Source organism: Panthera leo, chromosome C2 (genome assembly GCF_018350215.1).
Source record: "Panthera leo isolate Ple1 chromosome C2, P.leo_Ple1_pat1.1, whole genome shotgun sequence".
Classification (NCBI taxonomy): Eukaryota; Metazoa; Chordata; class Mammalia; order Carnivora; family Felidae; genus Panthera; species Panthera leo.
The window spans coordinates 14,492,360-14,519,143 of NC_056687.1; the positions used below are offsets into that span (position 1 = coordinate 14,492,360).

Here is a 26,784-nt window from a genome sequence, read left to right on the forward strand (position 1 = left end):
ATTATGTTGCATATACTTTTTCTATTTATTTTCCATAATAATAAATTCTGTAAGAGTAAGGTATGGTTCATATTTTATTATCCTAAAATATTGTATAGTTTCTAAACATTGAAGGAAATGCAAGAATGGGGTTAGGAGCAAGAGTGGAAAGCAAGAGGGTAGGAAGGAGAAAGAAAGGAAGGGATATTTCTATGTAAATGGACTATAAATGAAATACAATTTCCATTTTAATAACCAAATAAGACGTTTGGTAAAAAAAAAATATAAAATTCTTTGGCCTTGCAAATGTAAAGAAAGATTTTGGTGGAAATATTTTAATTATTTATTACTACTTTTTGATATAAGAAATTAAAGTGATATTGACAGAAGAGTATGAAAATATATTATTTCTTGCTATTACTGGACCATAAATTACAAATATTAAATAGCGGTCTTGTTGATTGCCTACTAAAATGCCAACCTCAAAATCTTCACCTTTAAAATACTTTTGTGTTACCAAAAGATTAAAACATGATTCAGGAGATAAGTGGTAAAATCTAACATGAGATAGTTTACAAAATTTGAATGGCAAAAGGTTTTTAAATACATGTTTCTTAGGGGTGCCTGGGTGGCTCAATCAGTTGAGCATCTGACTTTGGCTCAGGTCATGATCTCAGGGTTCATGAGTTCGAGCATCAGGTCAGGCTTTAGGCTGACAGCACGGAACCTGCTTTGGATTCTCTGTCTCTCTCTCTCTCTCTCTGCCCCTCCTCTGCTTGTGCGCTCTCTTTCTCAAAAATAAATAAACATAAAAAAAGTTTTTAAAGACATGTGCTACTAAACGATCATTGTCATGTTAAATTAATAACAATTTTTTATAGTATGGCAACTTCAGTGAGCAACAGGTAAGAAATATCTTAATAGTGAAGAGATAGAAATAATGTATACAACTAAATTTGGTGAAAAATAAGTGGCCAACGAAATGAACTGAAGGAGACACTATCACAGGTGACATCATCAGAGAGCTGCCTGAGGCCTTCAAGCCTGGCCTAGAGTTGACTTCTTGGAGGATTAAGTCAAGGTTGTCTTTGCAGGGCCCATGAACTCTTCTCATTATGGGCAATAGGTTTTGTGGAAAGCAAGCTCAGCAGGAAAGTCAAATTAAAAATTGAAGCTTCCTTAATTGGGTCTTTTCTAATTAAGAAAAGAATACTTTAATTGGATTTCTATAGTAGAACAGTCTTGGTTTTGAATAAACTTGAAGTAAATCAGCACGGTTTGCCCCATGTACCGCTGAGGGAGGGTATGAGCCTCTCTGCAGGTGTTCGTTCACATGCAGAGGAACTTGAACAACCTTCAACCAAACCCACAAGGCCTGACGCCGTGTGCTGCTGTGGAGGCCTGAGTTTTGACAACAGTGGCCTGGATTCTGGTTCTGGCTGTGCTTGTGGAAGCCCCCCTGGTTCCATCTGTTGTTAGGCTCTAGCTATGGAGGTTATGGTCCTGGCTCTGCCCTGAGGAGATATGGATTTGACTTCTACTGAAAAACCTATTGATGTTTCTAGACTCTAGAAACAGAAAGCTTGACCTCCAGATCCTTTACTCCAAAGGCTTTTCTAATGTTCTTCTTGCATTCTATCAAAGGCTTTCATAACCTTGATGGGACCTTCTACAAGAACTGGGACTGGCAATAACATCACCAGCAAGACTGTGGATTCCGTGGTTGATTTCAACCATGCTTTTGTGACATCATAAATTCTCCTCTCCTCCCGCCACCCCCAACTGATTAAAGAGAAACTGGTAAAGAACATATCTGATCAGGGAAAAAAAAAATACTTCCGTTCTAGGGTGGGAATTTTTTTCCCCTCACGATTGCTTCCTTATCCATGACCCATTCAGATGACTGAGCCAAGGTACTCCAAGGAATATTTGGACCTGCTAATCTGATGGTACTTAATCTTTTAAAAGAACTACAAGGTAAGAGTGCTAACATTTCCATGTCTTTAGATAAAAGTAATAGTAATATAGACTCTTACCAAATGCATTGGGGTTTAGGTGATGCTTTCTTCTTCCTGGGTAAAATAAGAGTAAATGGAAAATTGTGGCATTAAAAGATTCTGTTTTTGGTATATACTCTTAGCAGATTCAAGGAAGCATTCTTTCAGGATCCCCCCCCCCCCCGCCTCCCAGTTTGAAGTTTAATGAGTAGGAAAGAGGACAGCAGCTTGAATTTGGATGAAAACCCGTTATCCTTACAATGCCAGAGGAAGGAAGTTTGACTTTTTCTAAGTGGGCATTAGTGAACTTCTGGGTAAAAAGCAGAAACTCATTGCCTCTAAGAGTGCCATATACACTACCATGGTGATGGAGACTTGTGTATATAATTGAATCAAATGAAGGCACATTCACTCAGAAAGATATTGAACACAGACTCTATGTGCCAGGCATTCAATGGGTAAAAAGATAAAGCCTATATAGTGTTAACAGATCTTAGCTGATGTTTACAAATGACTAATAGATGACTTAAATATCTAAAACAAAACATGAAAAAGTCAATGGTAGATGAGAGGTAGAGACAGAGTTTGAAATGGGTATTTAAATGGATCTTTAGGTATTTTTCCCTAAAAACACAGTGATGACATCATTCATAGGGCAAGCACTAATTCTCCCCAATACATAAATTCAGTATTACCAACAGCCTGGTATTCTTGCTCTGCTCTCTGAGATATACTGAAGATATCTTGTTAGAAAGAACTATATAATATTATTAAAAAACATGGAAGCCCTCGAAAACACACAAAAAAATAAAATCTATACTGAAGGTGAATAGGTGGTAAACATGATCAAAACCTAATAGCTCTAATTGGAAAATGTTGATTGATCCAGTCCACCAAAGAAATCCTAGTTTGTTTGTTTTTTTTAATTTTTTTAATGTTTTTATTTATTTTTGAGACAGAGAGAGACAGAGCATGAGCAGGGGAGGGGGAGAGAGAGAGGGAGACACAGAATCCGAAGCAGGTTCCAGGCTCTGAGCTGTCAGCACAGAGCCCGACGTGGGGCTCGAACTCACAAACTGTGAGATCATGACCTGAGCTGAAGTCGGACACTCAACTAACTGAGCCACCCAGGTGCCCCAAGAAATCCTAGTTTTAAAAGATGTGAGGCCCCCTTTTCCCATAACAGAAAACAAATTACTGAGGTTTTCATCCATATGTCCTTTGATATAAATGTTATACATAGAATACTTAGACTTGTCACAGTTACCACTGAAGAAGTTTAAATGTCTTTGAACATCTACTCTACACAATGAGGTAACTGACCCCAGCTTCCATGGTCAGGGCTGCTGCAATGACCTTGGACGTGACGGCTTTTGGAAACAAGGTAAGGGCGGTTGTGGATATAAATGTTGTCATCCAATTTTTTTTGTGGAAGATGCTGGATACTTGGTTTCTACCTAAGATACTTGACAGAACGATCCAACAACAAAATCCAACTTCTTAAATGTTTAATTTTACCAAATCTATTTCCAGCTTATGTCAGGCAGAGAAGATGAATCGAAGGCTTACAAACTTGTTGGCATAAGATTTAAGAGCTGTCTGTGTATGTACAGCTGTTCAGTAGCAATTCAAACTTATTCTATAAATATTGGATATTTTACCACAGCGCTTATTTCTCCTTTCACTCTCAAGACACTCATTTTTCATCTGAAATTTCTTTAGTGTATTTTACACTGGGAGAGATCTCTATAATCATTTTCCAATAAACGTGTTTAATGTGGCATTACAATATGGTCTTAACTTTAGTCATTTATCTTAATAATTTTCCTTTGTTTTATGATATTTCAAATGAAGGCAACTGCTTCTTTTCCTGAGGATATCATTTATTTCCATTATTAAATCATTGAAAACCAAATATAGATTTAGCTCGAGAGGGAGAAGTTCCTGGTCTTTCTCAGCTTGTTATTTTTCTTCCCTCTTCTGTGTCTGTGAGTCAGAATGCAGACTTTTCAGTCCCAAGTGGTCTTGTCAGTGATCACTGAAGGAGCTTATTACATGGTAAATATGCTTTAGATGGCTTTTTGAATTATTAATAAACATTTGTATTGGAGCAAACTCTAATTTATGGCAGTGATTTTGGGTGCTAAAACCCCTTGGCTAAGATTCTGGTTGTAAAGAGTCTTCGTTATAATTTTAACTTATTTGGCCACTTCGCCACTGGTTATATTCACAGTATTCTCGATCATCAGAGAGAAATTGATACCAAGGAGCTGCGTGAGAGTTTCATAGTGAACCACTGGACCAAGAAGTCTAACGATCCTATCACACAGACCCTGTTATCCATTGTCTTTTTACTAGCTGCCTCATGAGTTATTTGCAGGGTAAGGACTACTTAATCTGCTTATCACCCAGAACTTTTTGAGCCTGACATTCCCCCCCCCCACCCGCCCGCGCAAATATTGGCTATTTCCACTTTTAAAAATTGCTTTACATTAAGGATGCTAGCAGAACTTTTTGAAGTGTGGTACTATGTACCAAAACCTTAGGCTTAAACTCTCTTGGGAATTTACCATAAGATGATAATTCCAATGGAGACATTATATGGGAAACTGTATTAGAAGTCACACTAATGAAAGTTAGAAACATTTTTAAATTAGCTTAAATTTTTTGTAAATCACAATTAACCTAAATCACAGTCTATTGGGTAAGAAAACACAATTTTTTTCTGTTAACCTTGGCACATGTAGTGGGTGAGTAATGTTATATAATTGTGTTTTTAATTTGTGTTTCCCTGATAACTCTGATAACTAATCATGCCACACAATGTATTTGTTTATTGACTATTTGTATATCTTCCTTTCAATGTTCTCAGGTGTGGGGAGTATATTTGTCTTTAGACATTTGAATTGTAAGAGATCTTTACATATGATAGATATCTCTATTTCTATCATTTCTATTCTCTGTCTCTATAGCTATACCTATCTTTATCATCTATGCTGTATATCTATAGCTATACTATTTTTTCCAGTCTGTGGCTTGCTGTTGATGTGTTTCACTTCACAATGTTTTTTTCTTTTCTTTTCTTTTTTCTTTTTTTACAGTTAGTACTTTCTATGTCTTCAAACAAAACAAATAAACTTCTAGAAGCCTTAAAATTTTAGTTTTTATGCTTAGTCCTATCATACATTTGAATTAATTTTTGTGTATACGAGGCAGAAATTAAGATCATTTTCTTCTCATTCCCTATAAATATTCCATTATTTCAGTACCATGTGATGAAAGTTTTTTTTTTTTTTTTTTGGGGGGGGGATCTTTGTAGGAAAAAAACCTCTGATTCCAGACTCCCTAACATTTTTCATTGACTTACTTGTGTATCCTCATACCAATATTACACTTCCTTGATTATATGAGTTTAATAAGTGTTAAAATCAGTCAATGTAAAGCTTTTTTTTTCCTTGTTAAAGATTGCATTGGATATTCTAGGTTTCTTGGATTTCCTTATACACTTTGGAATCTTTTGTAAATATGTATACATCATACTGGACTTTCAATGAGGATCTTATTTAATATATAATTTCAGAGATATTCTTTCTATTGTCCATACATAAACATTTTATATATATCTAAATGTGTGTGTATCTATATCTATATCTATATCTATATCTATATCTATATCTATACATACATATCTTTAGTAATTGCTTCTACCATTAATTTGTAACTATCAAAAACTAAGTCTTTCACATCTTTCTTTAAATTACCTGTATTTTATTTTTCTGATATTCTTAATCATATTCTTGTACTTTATTTTCTAAATTTTCATATATAACTGAATCCTAGATTTGTAGATTGAATTTATCTCCTGAATGAATTAGTCTAAAATTAATATTATTTCTTCAATAGTTGTCATTATTTGAGTAGTTGCTGAAATTCACCACTAAAACAATGTGAATCTGGAGTTTTCTTTGTTAGAAGTCTGGTTTTTTTTCCTTTGTAATACAGAATTTATTTCCTTAAGAGATATAGTCATTAAGGTTTTTATTTCTTCTCGTGTCAGTTTTAGTAAACTTTTAATTTGAGAAATTGTTGACTTTTATGCAATACAAGAATATTTCAGTACAGAAATTAGTACAGAGCATTTGACTTCGGTCTTGATATAAAGAAAGCCTTTGGAGGGGCGCCTGGGTGGCTCGGTCAGTTAAACCTCTGACTTCGGCTCAGGTCATGATCTTGTAGTTCATGAGTTCGACAGCAGTGTGAGCCTGCTTCAGATCCTCTATATCCCTCTGTCTCTGTCCTTCCCCACCTTGTTTCTCAAAAATAAATTAAAAAAAACATTAAAAAAAGAGAAAGTCTTTGGAAAATCAGGTTAGTTTATTTTCTACTGAATTATTCCTGCCTGGGGTGGAACCAGCACTAATGCTTTGATTGAGTGGTCAATATACATATAACTATAATATTAATATAGTTCAGTAGAATTTAAAATTAAATCATAGAATAAAGCAATGACATTAAGTATTTTGTGACTATTTATTTGTTTATTTATTTAAATGTTTATTTATTTTTGACAGAGAGAGACAGAGTGCAAGCAGGGGACAGGCAGAGAGAGGGAGACACAGAATCTGAAGCAGCCTCCAGGCTCTGAGCTGTCAGCACAGAGCCTGACGTGGGGCTCGAACCCACGGACCGTGAGATCATGGCCCGAGCCGAAGTCCAACCCCCAACCAACTGAGCCACTCAGGTGCCCCTTGTGACTTTTTAAATCATCATAATTATCTTAGAGCTATGTGGTAATCTCTTCTCAAAAGAACTTTATCTATGCCCTTAGTCATTAAATAACAGGTTTTAAAAAATGAAACATGGATATTAGGCAGTAGAATATCAAATATCCAATTAGTATTATGTGGAAACCATTAGCAAATAATTCTTTAATTTTCTCATCATTTGGGGTGATGGAGTTAAAATGAGTATCCAAATTTTAAGAACACATACACAATGTTAAAGATATCCTTAGATTAATCTCTGAGAGAAATCACTCTGACTCACATTGTCTACATTTTTGTTTCTCCTCTCACTTCCTGCACAAGAAGATCAATAGAGCTATGTGTTTATTCTAGCATAATACTATAATCCTGGATCCCAGAAAGAAGACCTAAATTGCCAGAATGCCTTCTGCACCTCTTTCAGATCATAATTGTAAAGGATTATTGACATTTATTTAAACTGAGGCTCCATCAGTTTTGACTAGAATTAAATATAGAGAAAAAAGGAACATTATTTGTTATATTCTCTCTCCTCTTCTTCTCTCTGTCCTTTTTCAGGTCTGGAAGTGCCTTCTTTAAGGAAGCAACAAGATTTTAACTATCGTGTGTTAAAAATTAAGGAATATGTCTAATGAGACACTGTCAACAGAATTGGTTCTATGTTGGCCCTGAACCACACAAAATCAGGTAAAATTTGTTTGTATCTCAGTATTTTTAGGTATTTAATGTCTTAGTGACTACAGTTTCAAATAGGGCATGGATTTAAGAATAACATTAGTGCCCTGTGTAGCCCAAATAATAACAGGTAGTCAGCACCATGAAAAAATAGAGAGCATATGAGGTAGAGTAGTGTCATCTTGATGAAACTGTCAGATAGTCACTTGACTGAGCTGTAGAGACCCTCAGAAATCTAAATGAGGTGGAGTTTATGCAAGTCCTGATGTAGGAATAGTCTTTGAAGTTGCAAATGAATATTTCTCATTATAAACATAATTGAATAAAAGGAATTGAGCTAACTGAGCTAAAGATCAACTTAAAATTTTTACCGGGATGGAAGATTATTCCATGCATATTAAACAAAAGAGCCAAAAATACTTGTTTCATGAAATTTCTTCTGAGGAAGGAAAATGAGGTGTGTTTGGATGATTTACCACATCCATAAAATTTAGGGCATAAAAGCCTCTGAGCAGATGTGAAGATTCATAGTCAAGAAGCACACATTCGAGAACAAACCAAGCCTTTAACTCTTGACACCATAAGGTATTATGGCAGCTACTCTGGAGATCTGGGCTGTGGCGGTGGCTGGGGAGGCGACAGATATGTCTGCTACTGCCCATTGTGCTAGAGGGATATGGATTCTCTGGATTCTATTAAAATTCTTCTTCATGAGTCTATATATTGTTCCATGAGCGGACTTGCTGAATCTGATTTCAACCTCTGGATCAATGAAGACTGCATGGGTCCATTTATTCAAAATAATTAGCACCTAAAGTTTTCAGTACATTTGTAATTACACAAATTTGTCTCTGTCTCCTTGATTTCTTTAATAAAGTCTCTTAATTTGAAACATAAATGCAGCTTTTGTTTAATTCTTTATTTTCAATTATACATGTAACTAAGCGTAGAGACTACACAACTTTCAAAGGTTTCAATGTACTTTCTTTTGTATTAAATATTTCACAGACATATAAAAAGAACATTCAATTTAGACTGAAATGAATAAGTTCTCAAATATCCATTGATTTTTTTTTTTATTTTAATTAGATAATGCTTAGATTTAAATTCAATAAGAATAAAAAATCAAGTCTAACAATTTTGAACTATGTATTTATTGTAATAAATAAAAAAGAATTTATATTGTTTAGCATTTTGTACAATTCCATTTATCAATGCAGTCCAAAATAAATAAATTTATCCTTCTTTGAAAATTTGTCCTTATTTAGCTTTTTATGGTAAGAAAAGAAGAGTGATAGATCAAAATATTTCTCTGAACTTCTAGGCAAGAAAAGCGTTTGTTTTAAATGAATTTCTTGATCATATATAGTATTTTTCTCTATTTCCCCTACTTGACATTCTCATGAAAAGTTATTTTATAAACAGTTATTTTATAAATCTATTTCAAATAAGTTAATTAAAATATATGTAGAATCAAGCATATTAATTGGTTTAGATTTTTATTATCTCACTGTTCCTCTGTAGCATGCAATGATACTCTTTTCTACTTTTGCCATCATCATTATCATGGCATTAAAGCCTTTTGCAACTGTATATGAAACGCAAACACCTATATACAGCCAGAAAATAAATTACTCTGTAGCTTTACTTGATTAGAGCCATCACTCATCCAAAGGATTTTTTTAAATGTTTATTTATTTATTTATTTATTTATTCATATTTATTTTGAGGGGTTTATTTTATTTTTATTTTTATTTTTATTTTATTTATTTATTTTATTTTGAGGGGTGGGGAGGAGCAGAGAGAGAGAGGGAGAGAAATCCCACTCACATTCCATGTTGTGGAATGTGGAGCATGACGTAGAGCTGAATGAATCCCCTGACTTCAGCCAAAATCAAAAATCGAATGCTTAATCAACTGAACCGCCCAGGCGCCCCCAAAAGATTGAAAAGTGGATTTCCAATCAATAACCACTCACCAAAAGCAAGAATTTTATTGTTGGTATTTTACATAATAGAGTATATAAAAGAGGTAATAGAAATATATTACCTTTTCAAATTTGAATGGCATATTCAGGTAATGGAACAAAGTAAAGCTTTTATTACTGTTTGAGTTGGTGACCTCCAATAATACAAGGGCCACTGCAGAAGTGAGAGCTGACATAGACTGAAAGATGTTGTGCTGCCCCTTATAGTTCAGGTGCCCAAACTCCAGATGGTTAAGTGAAACCTAGAGTCACCAATACCACAATTGTCAGAACCAAGATCACAAACCAGTTCACTGAATCCTGGTGATCTGCCCCATCATGCTGACTCACTTTCATTGTATTTTTACAAATTTGAATACCATCTGGAAACTTCTTGCCCTATGAACAGCTACAATTTTCAATTTTATAACTGAGTTTGTGGGAAATAGCTCCCTCTGTTAGATTAACTACCTCTTATTGTGTTTTCTTTTACATTTTTATTGTGGAAATTTTATTTCATTGTGTATAATTGACTTCTCAATTTCTAATTTGGTTGTACTGCAAGGCAAATGAAGAATGAACAGTGTTAAAACTCATTTCTCAAGATCGTGGCTTTTTATTAGAAAGATTTGGATTTGTTTATGCAACTTGAAGAGAGAAAAAAAATAAAATCAGCCAGCTCCTATCACTTGTCCTGTCAAATGTTGTACTTTCACAGGAGAGGATGTTGGAGATACATTTTAGTCATGTCTTTACAGAATTTTTACACATATAACTAAATTTCATTTGAAACGATTCTATTCTCACACAGGTCAGTACCTTTACAGCCTGAGGAAGGTGTTCCAAAGTTACAAAGAAAAATAATTATCATTATAATGAAAATGAGAAAAAAAATCTATGTGACATATACTATATTTCTGTGACCTACATTTTCATATTTTATTGATTTGTGTCTCAGTTACAGGACAACCTTTGGAATTTATAACAAAAGTTTCCTTTATATATATGTAAAGACTATTATTTATCCCAAGGGAAAATGCATTTCATTCTTTCCTACCCATTATTATAGTGTTATTTAACATCCATTTCAAAGGAAACTTCCTAAAAGTGAAAAGAAGAAAAAATCGTCTACATTGTGTCTAACAACTGAACATAAATCAATACTTCTACAAAGGAATATATATTCTTCATTTTCCAATGGATACTTTTGTTTTTATTATTTTTTTCACTTAGTAAAAAAACAAGACAAATATAATATTAATTAATATAATATACTAATACTACAATATTTGAGTGTCAATATCCTGCTGCTTATTAGCGGTAAAATTGGTCTTGTGTAAAACTATCACATTTTATTCCTTGAAACTTCTTTTATTTATTTGACTAGTGAGGTTTTTCATTTATATCTTGTTTAGTGTTTTATCTTAGGTGGATACATCTCTTTCAAATCCAAATGAACAAAAATTAGCCATTAATCACTTTCGCGTGATGTGGCTGAGTTATATGGACACAACGTAATATATTTAATCCAGTCTGAGTTATTTGTGATGCCGTGTATTTGAAAAGACTTAGAATGAAAAATTCAGCTTATCAACTGTTTCTAGTTTAGGATAAGAAACAATGGAACAATGTTTGGAAAAAAGAGACATGGGATATGTTGGGCTATGACATATTGAACCATATTTTGGCCTTCAAAAGGTAGCTTGCTAAGGTGTAGTCAGAGAGTTGCACAGATTGTGGTAACCATGATAGTTACTTATCAATTTCTTATAATTTACTTACAATTTCTTCCTGAGTTCTATAAATAGTGTTTAATTCCCTATTCTGCTGTTTAGGGCTGAAACACTCATTTGTGGAAATTCACCTTTGATAAAATACTTGGAATGTCATAAAAATTCAACCACTTATTCAAAATCATGTAAATTAAAAATATTACTGACCCAAATCAAGAGACAGGAGGGGCACCTGGGTGGCTCAGTCAGTTAAGCGTCCGACTTCAGCTCAGGGCATGATCTCACACTCCGTGAGTTCAAACCCCGAGTCGGGCTCTGTGCTGACAGCTCAGGGCCTGGAGCCTGCTTCAGATTCTGTGTCTCCCTCTCCCTCTCTCCCTCCCCCACTCATCCTCTGTCTCTCTCTGTCTCAAAAATAAATTAAAAAACATTAAAAAAAATCAAGAGACAGGAGCTACATGGAGATTAGTTAAGTGTATTCTGTTTCATTTCACCACTGTGCCTTCACTTTGAAAACTTTGAAGATAGCTTCATTCTTAAAATCCTCTTTTAGCATGCAGAAGGCCCTGAGTTATTGTATTTTTTTTTTTAATTTTTTAAATGAGACCTTAATGAGAAATTTACAAGGTAGTACAAAGTAGTTAGACATTACCTGAGAATAAATGGGTAAAGAATAGACTTATACAGGGCATCTGGGTGGCTCAGTTGGTTAAGCTTCTGACTCTTAGTTTCAGCTCAGGTCATGATCTCATGGTTGGTGAGATCAAGCTTCATGTTGGGCTCCTCACTGACGGACTGGAGCCTGCTTCGGATGCTCTCTCCCTCTTTCTTTCCCTTCCCTGTTCATTCTCTCTCTCTCAGGATAAATAAACTTAAAAAAATAAAAAAAAAGATAATAGACATATAAACAAAGGGAAAGATATTACGGAGGATGTGAAAAGGACATGAAAAGAACTATTTACTAGACTAAGCCAATATAAGCCTGGGGTGGGGGGGAAATATAGTAAACTTTAAGATTTTAACTGGTAGTTCCTAGTAGGTTTTGAGAGGAAGGGAAGAAGAATAAAAGCTAAAATGAGAAGGGCAATAAAGATCATATATGAATTACTAAAGTAGGGTAATGAAAGGAAGAGATTGGTGTGTGCAAAAACATAGAGGCAGAGGCAATCTACAGTTTTAGTAAGGCTTTGAAAAGCATCAATTATGGAGGGGATTTTTAGGATTTGAAATGGAAATTAAACTTCTACTCTGATAAGCCTGCACTTGAGGTGGACTTTGTGCCCTCAGTTTCTGAAATTAATTGTTCCATGTTTTGCAAGCAAAAGGTTCTGAAACTAGTGCTCAAAGCCAAAAATATTATAAAGATTATTATAATTAAAATGCTAAAAATCCACATGTACCTTCTTTTTAAAAATGTTTTCCGTACAGAGGCTCTTTCTTCAGTGCTTGCCTTGATAAATAAATTTGCTTTTTGAAAAATATTGATTTAACAGCCGTAAATTGAACAAATATCCCTGAACTTAGTTGAAGATGGATACATCCATCTGGGAGATGACAGAACAGACAAAATGTTTAATTACGAAAGGGATGACATCAAATGTGAATGATGTAATGCACCTGGTGATAAGTAATTCAATTTGGGGTTGGGAATGTACAAATTTTGAGGAGTCAGCCATTTCTTCCCATAAAAGCAAAACAGCAAGGCTCAAGGACATTCTAAATGAGAAGCTAAGTAAGCGGAAGTATTTTAATGAGAATCAGGGCCTCTCTGTGTGTCAGGGGATGGAAGAATTGTGAGCTATAATATTATAGATAGTACACAGCAAGACACAAAGGAAGGTTACACGTGTGATTTTTCGTATGTTCTGCTCAGAGTATATAAGCACCCCTTTAGGTACGCCGACATTCACACTCGGGATCTTGCCTTGAACAACAAACCAAATTTACCGTCCCTGGTGCCATGAGCTACTATGGAGGCCTGGGCTGCCGCTGTGAGGGCTTCAGTGGGCTGGGCTGTGGCTGTGGCTGGGGATGTAGCCAGGGGAGGCTACAGATATGGCTGCTGCCCCGCATCAAGCTACAGAGGATACGGATTGTCTGGTTTCTACTAAAATCCTGGCCCCGGAGCCCACCATCTGAGGCCATAGAAGGACTATCCAAATTTGACTACAATCACCAAACCAAACAAGATCATCTAGGACTTACCCAAGATCAAAAACATTTAGCATCTATGATGTTAGGAATGTTTATTATTTTGTAATGGTCTCTTTCATGCCTCCTGCTGGCCTTTATTTGTGCTTTCATAACTGTGGGATTTTTCTATTCCTTTTGCAATAAATTATCCTAAGTTAAAACAGAATACATGGAGCTCAAAATATCAAGGTGATTATTTGTAACTGCACACAATTGACAATGAAGAAATAAAGTACTTCATGAAAAGCCCAAGTTATAAGATATATTATATATATATAATATATGTAATATATGTATATATGTAATATATATATAAGATATATAATATATGTATTATATATCTTATATATATAATACATCTTTTACCCATATGGCTAGATATGGCTAGATAGATATGTGCAAACCATAATACTCAGTTGAAACAAGGATTTTTTCCTTGTAACACTACACCACATCTTATCCAAAGCTTTTAGTTAGACAACACTGGTACTTAAACTTAGTACTGAACTATTAACTTTACATATTTTCATGGCTAAAGTAAGGCCGATGTGAAAAATAACTAGTTTTTTGTTTAGTTTAACTTATTTTTATTTAGCCCTTTTAGTTATAAGAAAAAAAACAGTGATAGAATAAAATATATCTTTAAATATACAGTGAAAATAAACATTTTTTTGTGGAGCTCTATCTTATTTTCCTCATGGTCCTCCATGGTGGGACAAGGTATTATTCTTCAATATTTTCTGCACCTTGAAATATTTTGTTATTCATCATGGAAACTTAAAAATCACTGTCATCACTTGTAAAGTAATCTGTAGTAAAGCTGTGACCGACCTCAACTTTATGCATTATAGCAAGTGTCTTTTAACGTTGACCTTCGAAGAGTGAGACATTTCTTGTTAGTAATTCAAATAAATACTTGCCTATGAAAAAGACATAATAATATCATCATTTCTCTCCCCCCTCTCCAATTTTATATATATAGGTAGTAAAAAAAAGTGAATATCCTTGTTTGAGTTAACCAAATTCAATAAAACCAGTAGATTTTTAAAGCTGGTAGGATCCCTAAAAAGCTCACCGTAATGCCATCTTGGATGGGAAAGGACTCCAAGAAGTGAAATGGATTGCTAAGGATCAAGAATGGCATAAGAAATAGAACCTAAGACTAGAACAAATGTCACTGGACACCAGGCAGTCTACTTTGCCGTGCCTACTCTCACATAGATCGCATACTTCCCTTCCCGAGGGCTCTCAAATAAAGCATCTTGTTCTGGTCATGCATCTTTAAAGAGCTTAATTATCACAGCTGATTGACCACACCCATTTATTTTGATTTGTAAATTTCTGATGTAGAATCTTGAACTACCAATTTCTCTTTTTTAAAATTTATTTATTTAAATTCAAGTTAGTTAACATACGGTGTCGTATTGGTTTTAGGAGTAGAACGCAGTGGTTCATCCCTTGCATATGACACCCAATGCTCATCCCAACAAGTGTCCTCCTTAATGCCCATCACCCATTTAGCCCAACCCCCCACCCACTTCTCCTCCAGCAACCCTCAGTTTGTTCTCTGTGTTTAAGAGTCTCTTATGGTTTACTTCCCTCTCTGTTTTGCCATTTTTATTTTTCCTTCCCTTCTCCTATGTCCATCTATTTTGTTTCTTAAATTCCACTTACGAGTGAAATCAGGGCCCAGATGTCCATTGACTGATGAAAGGATAAAGAAAATGCAGTATATAAATACAAAGGAATATTACTCAGCCGTCAAAAGGAATGGAATCTTGCCATTTGCAGCCATGTGGATGGAACTAGACTGTATTATGTTAAGCAAAATAAATCAGGCACAGAAACACAAATATCATATGATTGAACTATCAGTTTCTAATTTAGCTGTATCAAAGTAAAAACAACTAGTAATAGGGCAAAATCCAAACTCTCCTTAAAAAACTTATTATAATGCATTTGAAAATCTCAGACTTGTTTACTGAATATATGGATGAATTTGCTCAGCCAGATTGTATCCTTTCAGTGAATTCAGGAGATGTGTTGGAGCGTCACTGTGTATAGATCAAGGTAAATATATTTTAGGGTCACCATTGGAGGACTGCATGCTTTAGTTTCACTGAGTGAAACATAATTTCATGTGAAACTATTTCCCCCCTAACTGGATAATCATATCATAGTCTGAAAAAAACTTTATATAGCTAAAGAAAAAAATCAATAACTAATCAGAGAAACTAACTCTCTTAGTATAATGCAGCTTTTGCATATTAGCATACCTCTTATTGTTAGATTGCATTGATTTGTGTTAGAATTAAGAGAAAAACTTTAGAACACATTTCCTTCCAGGGAAAGCTGTCACTTGGTCCAGAAGAAATCCATCACAGGATCATCAGCTGCACAACTGAGAGAGCTATCTGATCCAATAGGCAGAGTGTGACAGCATTAAGCTTGTTTGATTTATTTGTGTTGTTATGGCTTCCAATGACTTCATGAGAATGAAATATTCAAATTACAACTGTCTTTTACTTTAGGATGAACAATAAAAATGGAACAAATTCTGAAGAGAGCAAAGGAATTAAAGAATAAGTGTGAGGCAGCCAAAACGTTCTTAATTAAGACAAGAAAACGCATAAAACATAAGATTTTTAAAAATTAATGCATTAGGGGCTCCTGGGTGGCTCAGCTGGTTAAGCATCCAACTCTCAACTTTGGCTTAGGTCATGATCTCGTGGTTTGTGAGACGGATCCCTGCATCTGTCTCTGCACTGACCGCACGGAGCCTGCTTGGATTCTCTCTCTCCCTCTCTCTCTGCCCCTTCCCCCGCTCACACAACCTCTCTCTCAAAATAAATAAACATTTAAAAAAGTTAACATACCATACCCATTACGTTAAGAAATTCCCTTTATATATAGACATCATGTTAAAGTTAAAAAAATAAGGTATATACAGGAAGAAAATATTCCAGAACATAGATCTGACAAGATGTCAGTATTCAAGTCTACAAAGAGCTCTTACAAGTCAACACTAAAATATTATAAACTGAACTAAAAATGAAGAAAATACTTGAACAGACACTTCACAAAAGAGGATATCTAAATGATCAAAAAGCATACGTAATGGCACCCAATATTATTAATTGTCAGATCAAAAAAACAAATTAAAACAATACTCAGATATTATTACATGCCCACAAGAACGATCAAATTAAATAGCTTGACAAGTATTGCCAAAGATGTAAAGCGACTGAAAAATCTTACATTGCTGGTGTGATTGTAAACCTAACAACAGTTTTGGGAAATTATTGATAAGATCTACTGAAGCTGTCGTCAAAATCTAGAAGGATGGTTATTTTTATAGTGTGATATTGACCAAAAAGTAATAATAGAAACATTTTAGGCATTAAGGTATGCTTGATATAGGAAGTGTATGCACATTTGCAATAATTCATCAAAATTTTTAAGTGTTTATTTATTTTTGAGAGAGAGAGGGAGACAGAGAGAAAGAGAGAGAGCAGGGGAGGGGCAGAGAGAGGGAGAGAGAGAATACCAAGCTCCACCCTGTCAGGGCAGAGCCTGATTCGGGACTCCAACTCACGAATGTTGTGAGATCATGACCTGAACTGAAATCAAGAGTTGGATGTTTAACCGACTGAACCACCCAGGTGCCCCAAGGATTCATTAGATTTTATGCCTAAATTTGTATATAATTTATAATTCATTATTAGGCTTGAAAAACAATGCAAATGAAAGGATGGTTATACATTGCTCTAAAGACAGAATGCCGTTTGAAATTATTCCTATTTTATTTTATTTTTTTCTCAAATTTTTTAGTACTTATTTATTTTTGAGAGAGAGACAGAGGGTGAGCGGGGGACAAGCAGAGAGAGACAGAGAGAGATGGATTCTGAAGCAGGCTCCAGGCTCTGAGTTGTCAGCACAGAACCTGACGCGGGGCTTGAACTCATGAACTGTGAGATCATGACCCGAGCCGAAGTCAGACCCTTAACCAACTGAGCCACTCAGGCGCCCCAGAACTTATTCCTATTTTAAATCCCTATTGTTAAGATGCAGTCAGAGAGTTGTTACCCATACGTGTAAGAAACATGGTGTTTATTTTTACAGACCTTAGAATTCATTCATTCTTCCAACATTTACTTATTTATTTACTTTTATTATTATTTTTTGTTAATATTTTAACATGTATTTATTTTTGAGAGAGAGAAAGAGAGTAGGGAAGGGGCAGAGAGAGAAACGGAGACACAGAATCCAAAGCAGGCTCCAGGTTTTGAGCTGTCAGCACAGAACCTGACTCGGGGCTCAAACTCATGGACCGTGAGATCATGACTTCAGCCAAAGCTAGACGCTTAACCAACTGAGCCACCCAGGCACCCCTGCTTTTTAATTGTTATTACATAGTAGATGTTAAAGAGACATAATCAAATCCAGTTGGGAAATTGCATTATTTGAAAATTACGTATAAAATGAGGAAAACCTGAGCACTATATTTGAGGACATATAAAATTCTCAAGAACTTAAAGACAAAGCCTAAAATTAAGGGCACCACAGAAGGAACTTTTGCTCACAATTTTCTTTCTTCTACCTTTTATCCTTTAACATTATATCTACATTTTGGAGATTCTGAAGACATTGCCCATGTATAATGTTATCTTATTGAATTTGACTGAGCCCTTTGATTTGGATTATCTTTTAAATAGTGAAATCTTAGCAACATACATTTGACATCTTAGTAGAGTGTAGTATGGTATTTCCTGAGAAGAAAACACACACACACACATACACACACACACACACACACACACACACACAATAGGCAAAAGGCACATAAATGGAAAACTGTTATTTTGAAAGTAAAGATACAAAAGGAAGGAAGAGAAGGGACTGACTATAGACTGAATGAAAATTGATGGGTGGCAAAGAGAAATTTTACATACTTTGCAATATTGTGCAGCTACTGTAGCCTAATGGTTAACGGGGGACAGAACCTGGATGATATTCTAAAAGAGGTTGTAACATACCTATTAGAATGGCTAAGATTCAAAACACGGACAACAAAATGCTGGCATGGTTGTGGAGAAATGGGAACTCTCATTTATTGCTGATCAAATGCAAAATGGTACAGCCACTTTGGAAGACCGTCTAGCAGTTTTGTACAAAGCTAAACAGAGTCTTATGCATAAGATCCAGCACTAACTCTCCCCGTCTTCACCCACATGAGTTGAAAACTTATGTTCACACAAAACGACCTGAACAAAAATGTGTATAGAAGTTTTATTCTTAATTGCCCAAACTTGAAAGCAATCAACACTCCCTCAGTAGAGGAAGAGATAAACAAATTGTGGTACCTCCAGACAATATGGAATATTATCCAGTGATAAAAAGAAATGAGCTTTCAAACCACAAGGGTATGGAGGAATCATAAAAGCTTATTGCTAAGTGAAGGAAGTCCATGTGAAAAAGCTACATACTATATGACTCCAACAATGACATTCTGGCAAAGGAAAAGCTATGAAGACAACAAGATTAGTGGCAGCAAGAGTCTGGGGGAGGGAGGGAGAAATAGGTGGGGCACAGAGGATTGCTAAGGCAGTGAAATTACCGCATGGGACCAGTGGCGACATGACATGCATAGTGTAACACAAGGAGTGATCCCTAACCTAGACTTTAAATTTCAGTTAATAATAACATACCAATATTGGTTCACTAAGTGTAATTAACACGCCATACTAATTCAAGATGTTTCATAATAGGGGGAAATGTGTGGAGACTGTAGAAACTCTGTACTTCATGCTCAATATTTCTGTAAACTTAAAACTGCACTAAAAATAGTGCATTAATTAAAAAAAGGAGATTGTATATTAGATATATGGGCGAGTCAATGGGAGGAAACAGTGAATGTAAAAATAGAGAGGAGATATAATCTGTATTTTGGGAGGCAATTTGGAGAGATGTCTAAGAGAAGAGGGTTAGGATTTGGGAGGATAACTTTTAATCAGCTTTTAAAGCTACTCTGAAATAAATTTTTGATTACCGTGTTTTGCCTTCGGTTTCTGAACAATTTTATCCCACGCTTGCCAAAGCCCATGGAACTGTACAACACAAAGAATGAAATTTAAACTATGCATTTTAGTTAATGATTATATATCGATATTGATTCATCAATTGTAGCAAGCAAAAACGGTTTTTAGTTTTCAAATGTGAGAACTATAAAGTAGGTCAGCAGTGATGGCCAGCGTTCTAAAACTTACAGAAAAAAAAGTAGATCCTTTATTTATTTTATTTTTCTAGAATTCCTTACCGGTATTACAACAGTCAGACTGATTGTTCTTGGCTCTCAAATGTTTACATTCCTCAGCACTGAAAGAGATAAATACCTCACTTTTTTAGACTGAGGAATAAGATGCTTTGAAAGAATATGATAGATTGTAGAGCTTTGAATTTGACCCATTTCTTTGATGTAATTTGGAGATGAAGCATAGCAATCTAAAGAAAACCAGACATGAAGAAATATTTCAATGAAAAACACAACGCCATGAAATATGATTGGCATGCTACCTATGAAGAATTCTATTTGGAGTCTGATATATCCTGCTGTTGAAGATACTTCATTCCTTCATATGAAGTGATCCCATAACTTCTTGTGCCAGCTTTCTGGAGGTATAATTGACAAATAAAATTACGTATGTCTAAAGTATGGAACATAATTTGATAAAGTGATGCAATAACATTTAGAGGCCACCCTGACGAGGCACCAAAGCGATCTCAAACATTTTAATTGAGTGTTAGGGCCTCTCCCTGTGTCAGGGGACAATGAATGAATACATTGTTGTCAGGGAGGTAATTAGAAAAATGACACAAAAGGAGGGTACACACGTGATTTATCACATGCTCTGACCAAGGTATATAAGCCTCCCTCCATCCATGCTGACATTCACACTCAGGATCTTGCCTTGAATAGCAAACCCAACTCAACACCCTTGACACCATGAGATACTACGGCAACTACTATGGAGGCCTGGGCTGCGGCTGTGGAGGCTTCGGTGGCCTGGGCTGGGGCTCTGGCTGGGGATGTGGCAGCTTCCGCAGACTGGGCTGTGGCTGGGGCTGGGGAGGCCTCAGACATGGCTCCTGCCGCCCACTGTGCTACAGCGGATATGGGTTCTCTAGCTTCTACTGAGACCCTGCCCTGGAATTCGAACATCTGAGGCTACAGGTTCATAACTCAAATCAACCAAAATTCGAACCAAACAGTATCAGCTGGGACCAAGCCAAGATCAACGGATTTAGCATCTTAGAGTCTAGGAATAATTATCATCTTCTCTTTCCCTGCTTCATGGCTCCAGGTGCCCCCTATTTTCACTTTTGTAACTGTGGAATTTCCCTGTTTCCTTTGCAATAAATTATCCTCACTTAAAATGGAAGCTATGGCTTATCTTATTTATTTATTTAACTCAATTCTGATTTTCCCTTTCACAGCATGCTTCTCTTCTTGTGTCCTTTCAGAGAAACAGTCCTAAACTCCTGGTTATCGGTCCCTGCAATGATCATAGCAATATAAACACAGAGTCTATGAGGATTAATCCGCTTTCCACAATAGCCACCTAATTTTGCTCAGTGGTGTTAGTTTTGATTTAGAATCTTGAACCCATTAATTTCTGGTTTATCTGGATCTGAAAAAAATTAACTAGCAAGCAGTGTCAAGTTCAAATGCTATTTCCGATATTAAGGATGGATTTTGAAAGACTCAGACTTGTTTGCTAAACACAAAAGTACATTTGTTCAGTCAGATTCAGATGGTAAGACCTAACCTTTTAGTCAACCCAGTCATATTATATTAGCTTTAGATTGGCCAGATCAGAGAAAGTAATAGCTTGGTGACTCCACTGGATGACTATGCTACTTAGCGTGACAGGGTTCAAGAACTATTCTATTTTCTTAATGGTTAATAGTAATTCTCCAGAATTTGACCAAAGGCCTTCTGTAGTTCTAAAGAAGAAAAATCCATACCATGGCTTGGAGCAGGTATTTGACATTCCTAGTATAATATTATATTATTAGAATTTGAAATGACTGCCTTTATGGGTCTGTGGTGGAGTTAGGGAAATTCTCCAGCACATCTTTATTTCCAGGGAAAAGCTATTGCTTATGTTGGGAACAACACATCACACAACTGATGCACATCTGGCAGGGTCAAATGGGCAAAGTCTGACACACTGAAACCTGTCTGATTTATTTGTAATTTTATAACCTCAGCTTGACTTAATGAGAATGAGATATTCAAGTTATTGACTGTTTTTCGTGTTTAGAATGATCAATGAAAACGGAACAAGTTCTGAAGAAGGCAGACAGAAAGAATTAAATAACAATGTGTGATGTAGTAAAAAATGTAATTGGAACCCAAAGCATTGGACATAAAAGAAAAAGATGACTAAATTAGACATCGTTATATTACAACATTGTGTTCTTTTATAAACAGAATGTAAACTAGAAAAATGCAAGCCACAAACCAGGTGAAAATAATTTTAATGTGTAAGTTTGATAAAATGCCACTACCCCAAAATGTAAAGAGTTCCCACTAATCAATTATCAAATATTGATTAATTGATTAATATGAAATAAGCCCAGTTAAAAATGGACAAAATACTGAACAGGCATTTCAAAAGAAAGGATATCTAAGCGGCTTGTAAAGATATGTTAAATTCCCAGTGTCATTATTGATCAAGCAAAACCAATTTAAACTAATATTCAGATAACACTATGGACCCTAAGGATGATCAGATTAAGACTCTGAAACGGTCAATGTGGGTAAGGATGTGGAAAATCTGGGACTGTCATAGATTGCTGGTGGTACAGTAAATTTAGCAACTGTATTGGAAAATCTTGGGCAGAATCTACTGAAGCTAAATATATATAGTATAAATTGGCAACGTGTTTCCTGTGTATACCCAAAGTAAAGGAATGCTTAGGTCTACAAAAAAGGTCTCTATTAGAAGGTACATAGAGACTTGATTCATATGAAAGAAAGAAAGAAAGAAAGAAAGAAAGAAAGAAAGAAAGAAAGGAGGGAGGGAAGGAGGGAAGGAAAGAAGGAAGGAAGGAAGGAAGGGAGGAAGGGAGGAAGGAAGGAAGAGAAACTACTCAAATATAGATTTACCAGAGCAAAATAGTAAATAAATTGTGCTCTAGTTATACAATGGGCTACTTTGTAGCAATGAAAACAACAAAACTAACGTTACATGCAACAACAAAGATGCATCTATCTCACAGAGACAGTGATGTACAAAGTATTTCAGGGGAGAAAAGTGCTGGTATACTTTATGATTTCATTCATATGACATCCAAAACAGGCAAACTTCTAGGCAGGAATACTAACTGGTGGGTCAAGAGAAAATCTGGGCAGCTTGGGTGTAATCGATCTAGGTAGTCTGTGAATTAAAGCAAAATATCACTAATTTGTACAGTTAAGATTTGGGTATTTTACAATATGCTTTAAACAACAACAACAAAAAGCAAATGAAATGATGGCTTATGAGCTTCTCTAAACTAAGAAAACTATTTGAGCCGGTTCTTCCTTTAAATCCTCAGATACATTCATAGAGATACCCATGTCTGTGGAAGGCATGATCCTTACCTATAAGAACCCTAGAGTGCATTCATCCATTTGACTCTTCCTCATTGATTTTCTACTTCCTGCTAGTATTTGCACAGCAGTCAACAAGTCCAGCTGGGAAAATGCATCATCTGATAATTGCTTATAAGCTCCACAAAAGCTGAACAGTGCATTTGATGCCATGAAAGGTGAAAAAGAATTTAGATGCTCAGTTGAAGAGCGTATCTGGCAGGACTCAACCAGGATTTGAATCAGCCTTGCACATAGGTGATTCAGTTCTCCAAGTAAGCTGAAGGACTTTTTGCTTCGCTTCATGCTTTCTCCACTCTGTCTTTTTATACCTATATTTTTGGAGATTCTGAAGACCTTCTTTTTTAAAAAATTTTTTTTATTAGTTTTCTTTATTTTTGAGAGGCAGAGAGAGACTGAGTGTGTAGGGGGGAGGGGCAGAGAGAGAGGGAGACACAGAATCTGAAGCAGGCTCCAGGCTCTGAGCTGTCAGCCCAGAGCCCGATGTGGGGCCCGAACTCAGGAACCATGAGATCAAGACCTGAGCCAAAGTCGGTTGCTCAACCGACTGAGCCACCCAGGCGCCCCTGAAGACCTTCTAAGTGTTAACAGCCTCTTACTGAATTTCATGGAGAATTAGGCATTTTTTTCTCAGCATCTAAGATCTTAATAAGCATTTCATATCTTAGCAGATACAAGTTAGCTGTTTTCTGAAATAGAAAAAAAATAAACACACAAAGAGAATACAAGGACAAAACTATTATAGTAAGAGTGAAGATATATATAGAAGAATTTAGGTAAAAATTGGATAAAAATGGAGGGAAGTCTAAGATAAATTGTATATGTTTCCTTATTTCACTGCTCAGAACTTAGCGGGAATTGAGAGGAACTGAGGCAAGTGATACTGGAAAATTGATTGAATAAGAGGGTAAATAATAGATTAGTGGAAAGGGAGGAAAAGGTGTCTATGAGGCAGAGAGGCAGATGTAATCTATATTTTTGGGTAGATGATATGCAAGAAAGGGGCTCGGGATGTGAAAAGAAGGAATTTTGAATTTATTTTTTTAATGCTGCTTATGAAATACATTTTGATTACTCTGATTTGCCTTTAACATTTGAATAATATTACTTCATGTTGTTAACCCAAATACTGATTTTCTAAGCTAGTATGCAAAATCAAAAAAGAGAATATTTTGTATGATGTTCCATGTTATAAAATAATAGAACGAAGACGACTCTCTTTCAACTTTTTTTTTTTCCTGAACTTCTCTACTGATGTTCACAGCAGGTGAACGGATACTCCCAGGCTTTCAAATGTTTCTCTTCTTTGGCTTTGAAAAAAAACTTTACCATGAGGTATTAGGTGCCTTTAAAAGGATATAATAAATTGTGCCGAATTGAATTTAACCAATTTCTTTCATTTAATTATAAGTGAAGAACGACAATTCAAGGAAAGCCAGAGATGATGCAATCCTTAATTTTAAAACACAACACTAGCAACTGTGTTATGCAATATGCCTGGTTATGAGGAATTTTATTTAGCCTGGGATGTTCAGACTTTGAAAGTGCAGCGATCCTTTCTCATAAAAAGGATGCAGTATGTTTAAGGGGCACCATGACTACATAGCAATGCAAGCTCAAACACTTTGATGAGTTCGAGGGCCTCTTCATGTCAGGATCGTGTCAGACAGGTAACACACAGAATGACACAAAACTAGGTAGCATGTGTTTTTATCACCTGGTCTGCTCAGGGCGTGTAAGTATCGCTCTACGCATGCTGAAATTCACACTCAAGATCTTCTATTGAACAGAGAAACAACTCATCACCCGCGACACCATGAGCCATCACAGCAACTACTATGGAGGCCTGGGCTACGGCTACGGAGGCTTTGGGGGCCCAGGCTATGGTTGTGGCTGGGGATGTGGAAGTTTCCCTGGACTGGGCTGTGGCTGGAGCTGGAGAAGCCACAGATACGGCTGCTGCCTCCCACTGTGTTATGGAGGATATGGGTTCTCTGGCTTCTACTAAACGACTGTGCCAGTAAATCAACATCTGAAATTATAAGGGACTTCCCCAAATTGATGTTCAGTATATGAACTTCCAATATCACGATGGGATTATTTGCACGAAAGTACTTGGCTTCTCAGAATTTTGAATTTTTCAATTAATGCCTACATCTTCAACATAACTCTAGAATCTTCTTCTGTTTTGCTCTTATAACGCATTGGATTATCTGTTCACCTGCTAATAAAATGTTAAATTTGAAAACAAAATATGGTTTTTGTTTTGTTCATGGAACTCAGTTATGTGGAAGCGATGTGCTGTTTTAATTTTTAGCCCTATAAGACATGTCAGTAGACTGTGGACTGTTACCCGATTAAGTGTGAAACGATAGAGCCTGACAACTGGATTTTACCTGCTGTACACATTGAGAATCTCTAAGATTCAGAGGGGACTGACTGAAAGGACAGTTGCACTAAATTGTCAATGAGGGAAGCTTGGCTTAGAATAAAAAAATTTTTTTTTCATATACTTCACAAACATGGATGCAGCTAAATTTAAAAACTAACAATTCTAGACCAAAATGAAAAAAAATGTCGCAAAAGGTTAACAATTTAATATTTTTCAATCTCTTGCTTTTACTTTGATAATATTTAGATTTAAGTCAGTAACAGCATCATATCTATTTATCAAATATATGTGTTTTAGGTTATTCAACTCACATTTTTCAATTTAGTACAATGCATAATAATTCCATTTATTTAGAAATTTATTGGTTGTTTTATTTTAAGCATAATCAAATGATAATAGATCAAACCATATCACTAGGCTCATTATGAAAGTAAACCACCTTTCCAAGAATTTTTGTATTTTGAACGATTTCACCCCGTGTGTCGTATTATTTTGCACATTATATCATTTGACATTTGCATCAAGGAGCTGATATCTATACCTCAGTAATGAATTGGGCAAGGTTTTTCCTGTGAGGTCATTTAACTCAAAATATGTTAACTAAAATTTTTAGTTAGCTTTCCTATATTCTCATTGCATCTTCATGACCAGACATAAGAATTGTTTCAATCCAGGGGCACCTGGGTGGCTCAGTCGGTTAAGAGACTGAGTTTGGCTCAGGTCTTGATCTCACGGTTCCTGAGTTCGGGCCTCGCCTCGGGCTATGTGCTGACAGCTCAGAGCCTGGAGCCTGCTTCGGATTCTGTGTCTCCCTCTCTCTCTGTCCCTCCCCTGCTCATGCTTTGTCTCTCTCTGTCTCAAAAATAAATAAAACATTAAAAAAATTTAAAAAAAAGATTTTTTTCAATCCAATAAGGGAAACAAACAACCAGACATAATTTTGAACGAATTTATTTTTCAGCTCAAGCTGATGCTCAACACAGCTGAATCCACAGAGCCTTCTTATGAATCTGAATTGTCCCTGATGAAAATGGGCAGGAAGAGAGACATTTTACTGATGAATTAAGAAGAAGCTATAAGGAAATACCAATGTTTTTTCCTAAAATCAAATGATGTGTTCGGGGAACAATATAAAATTAAGATATTTTGTTTAAATGTGTCAAAATTGGTCAAATATGTTTGATTCAGTCAAATAGTAGTGTCATAAAGTTGCCAAAATCAAGACATTAAATGACAGCAGGGTCATGCAACTTATCTTTCAAGTAAAAAAAGAAACACACACACACACACACACACACACACACACACACCCCTCAGAAAAGTAACTGGCTTCTGTAGAATTATGTAGGCTCTAGTGACCAAATCAGGACCAAGGTCAAGGTCTTCTGAGTTCAGGTGTCACAGTGTCCTCTGAGCTTCCATGAGTAC

The 26,784-nt window shown here is 35.7% G+C and overlaps 2 protein-coding genes and 1 long non-coding RNA gene across 3 annotated transcripts; all 3 read left to right on the forward strand.

Annotated features, from left to right (window-relative positions):
* Nucleotides 1-1,754: 1,754 nt before the first annotated feature.
* LOC122230200 lies at nt 1,755-26,502 on the forward strand. Its single transcript, XR_006207339.1, has 3 exons — nt 1,755-1,956; nt 7,298-7,426; nt 26,318-26,502. It is a non-coding gene; the product is annotated as an uncharacterized LOC122230200 (long non-coding RNA).
* Nucleotides 20,310-20,501, forward strand: LOC122230198 (keratin-associated protein 19-4-like). Its single transcript, XM_042955926.1, has one exon. The coding sequence runs from the start codon at nt 20,310-20,312 to the stop codon at nt 20,499-20,501; it is 192 nt and encodes a 63-aa protein (XP_042811860.1).
* Nucleotides 24,781-24,972, forward strand: LOC122230199 (keratin-associated protein 19-8-like). The gene has a single exon (XM_042955927.1). It carries the CDS (start codon nt 24,781-24,783, stop codon nt 24,970-24,972), a length of 192 nt encoding a protein of 63 aa, XP_042811861.1.
* Nucleotides 26,503-26,784: the final 282 nt, after the last annotated feature.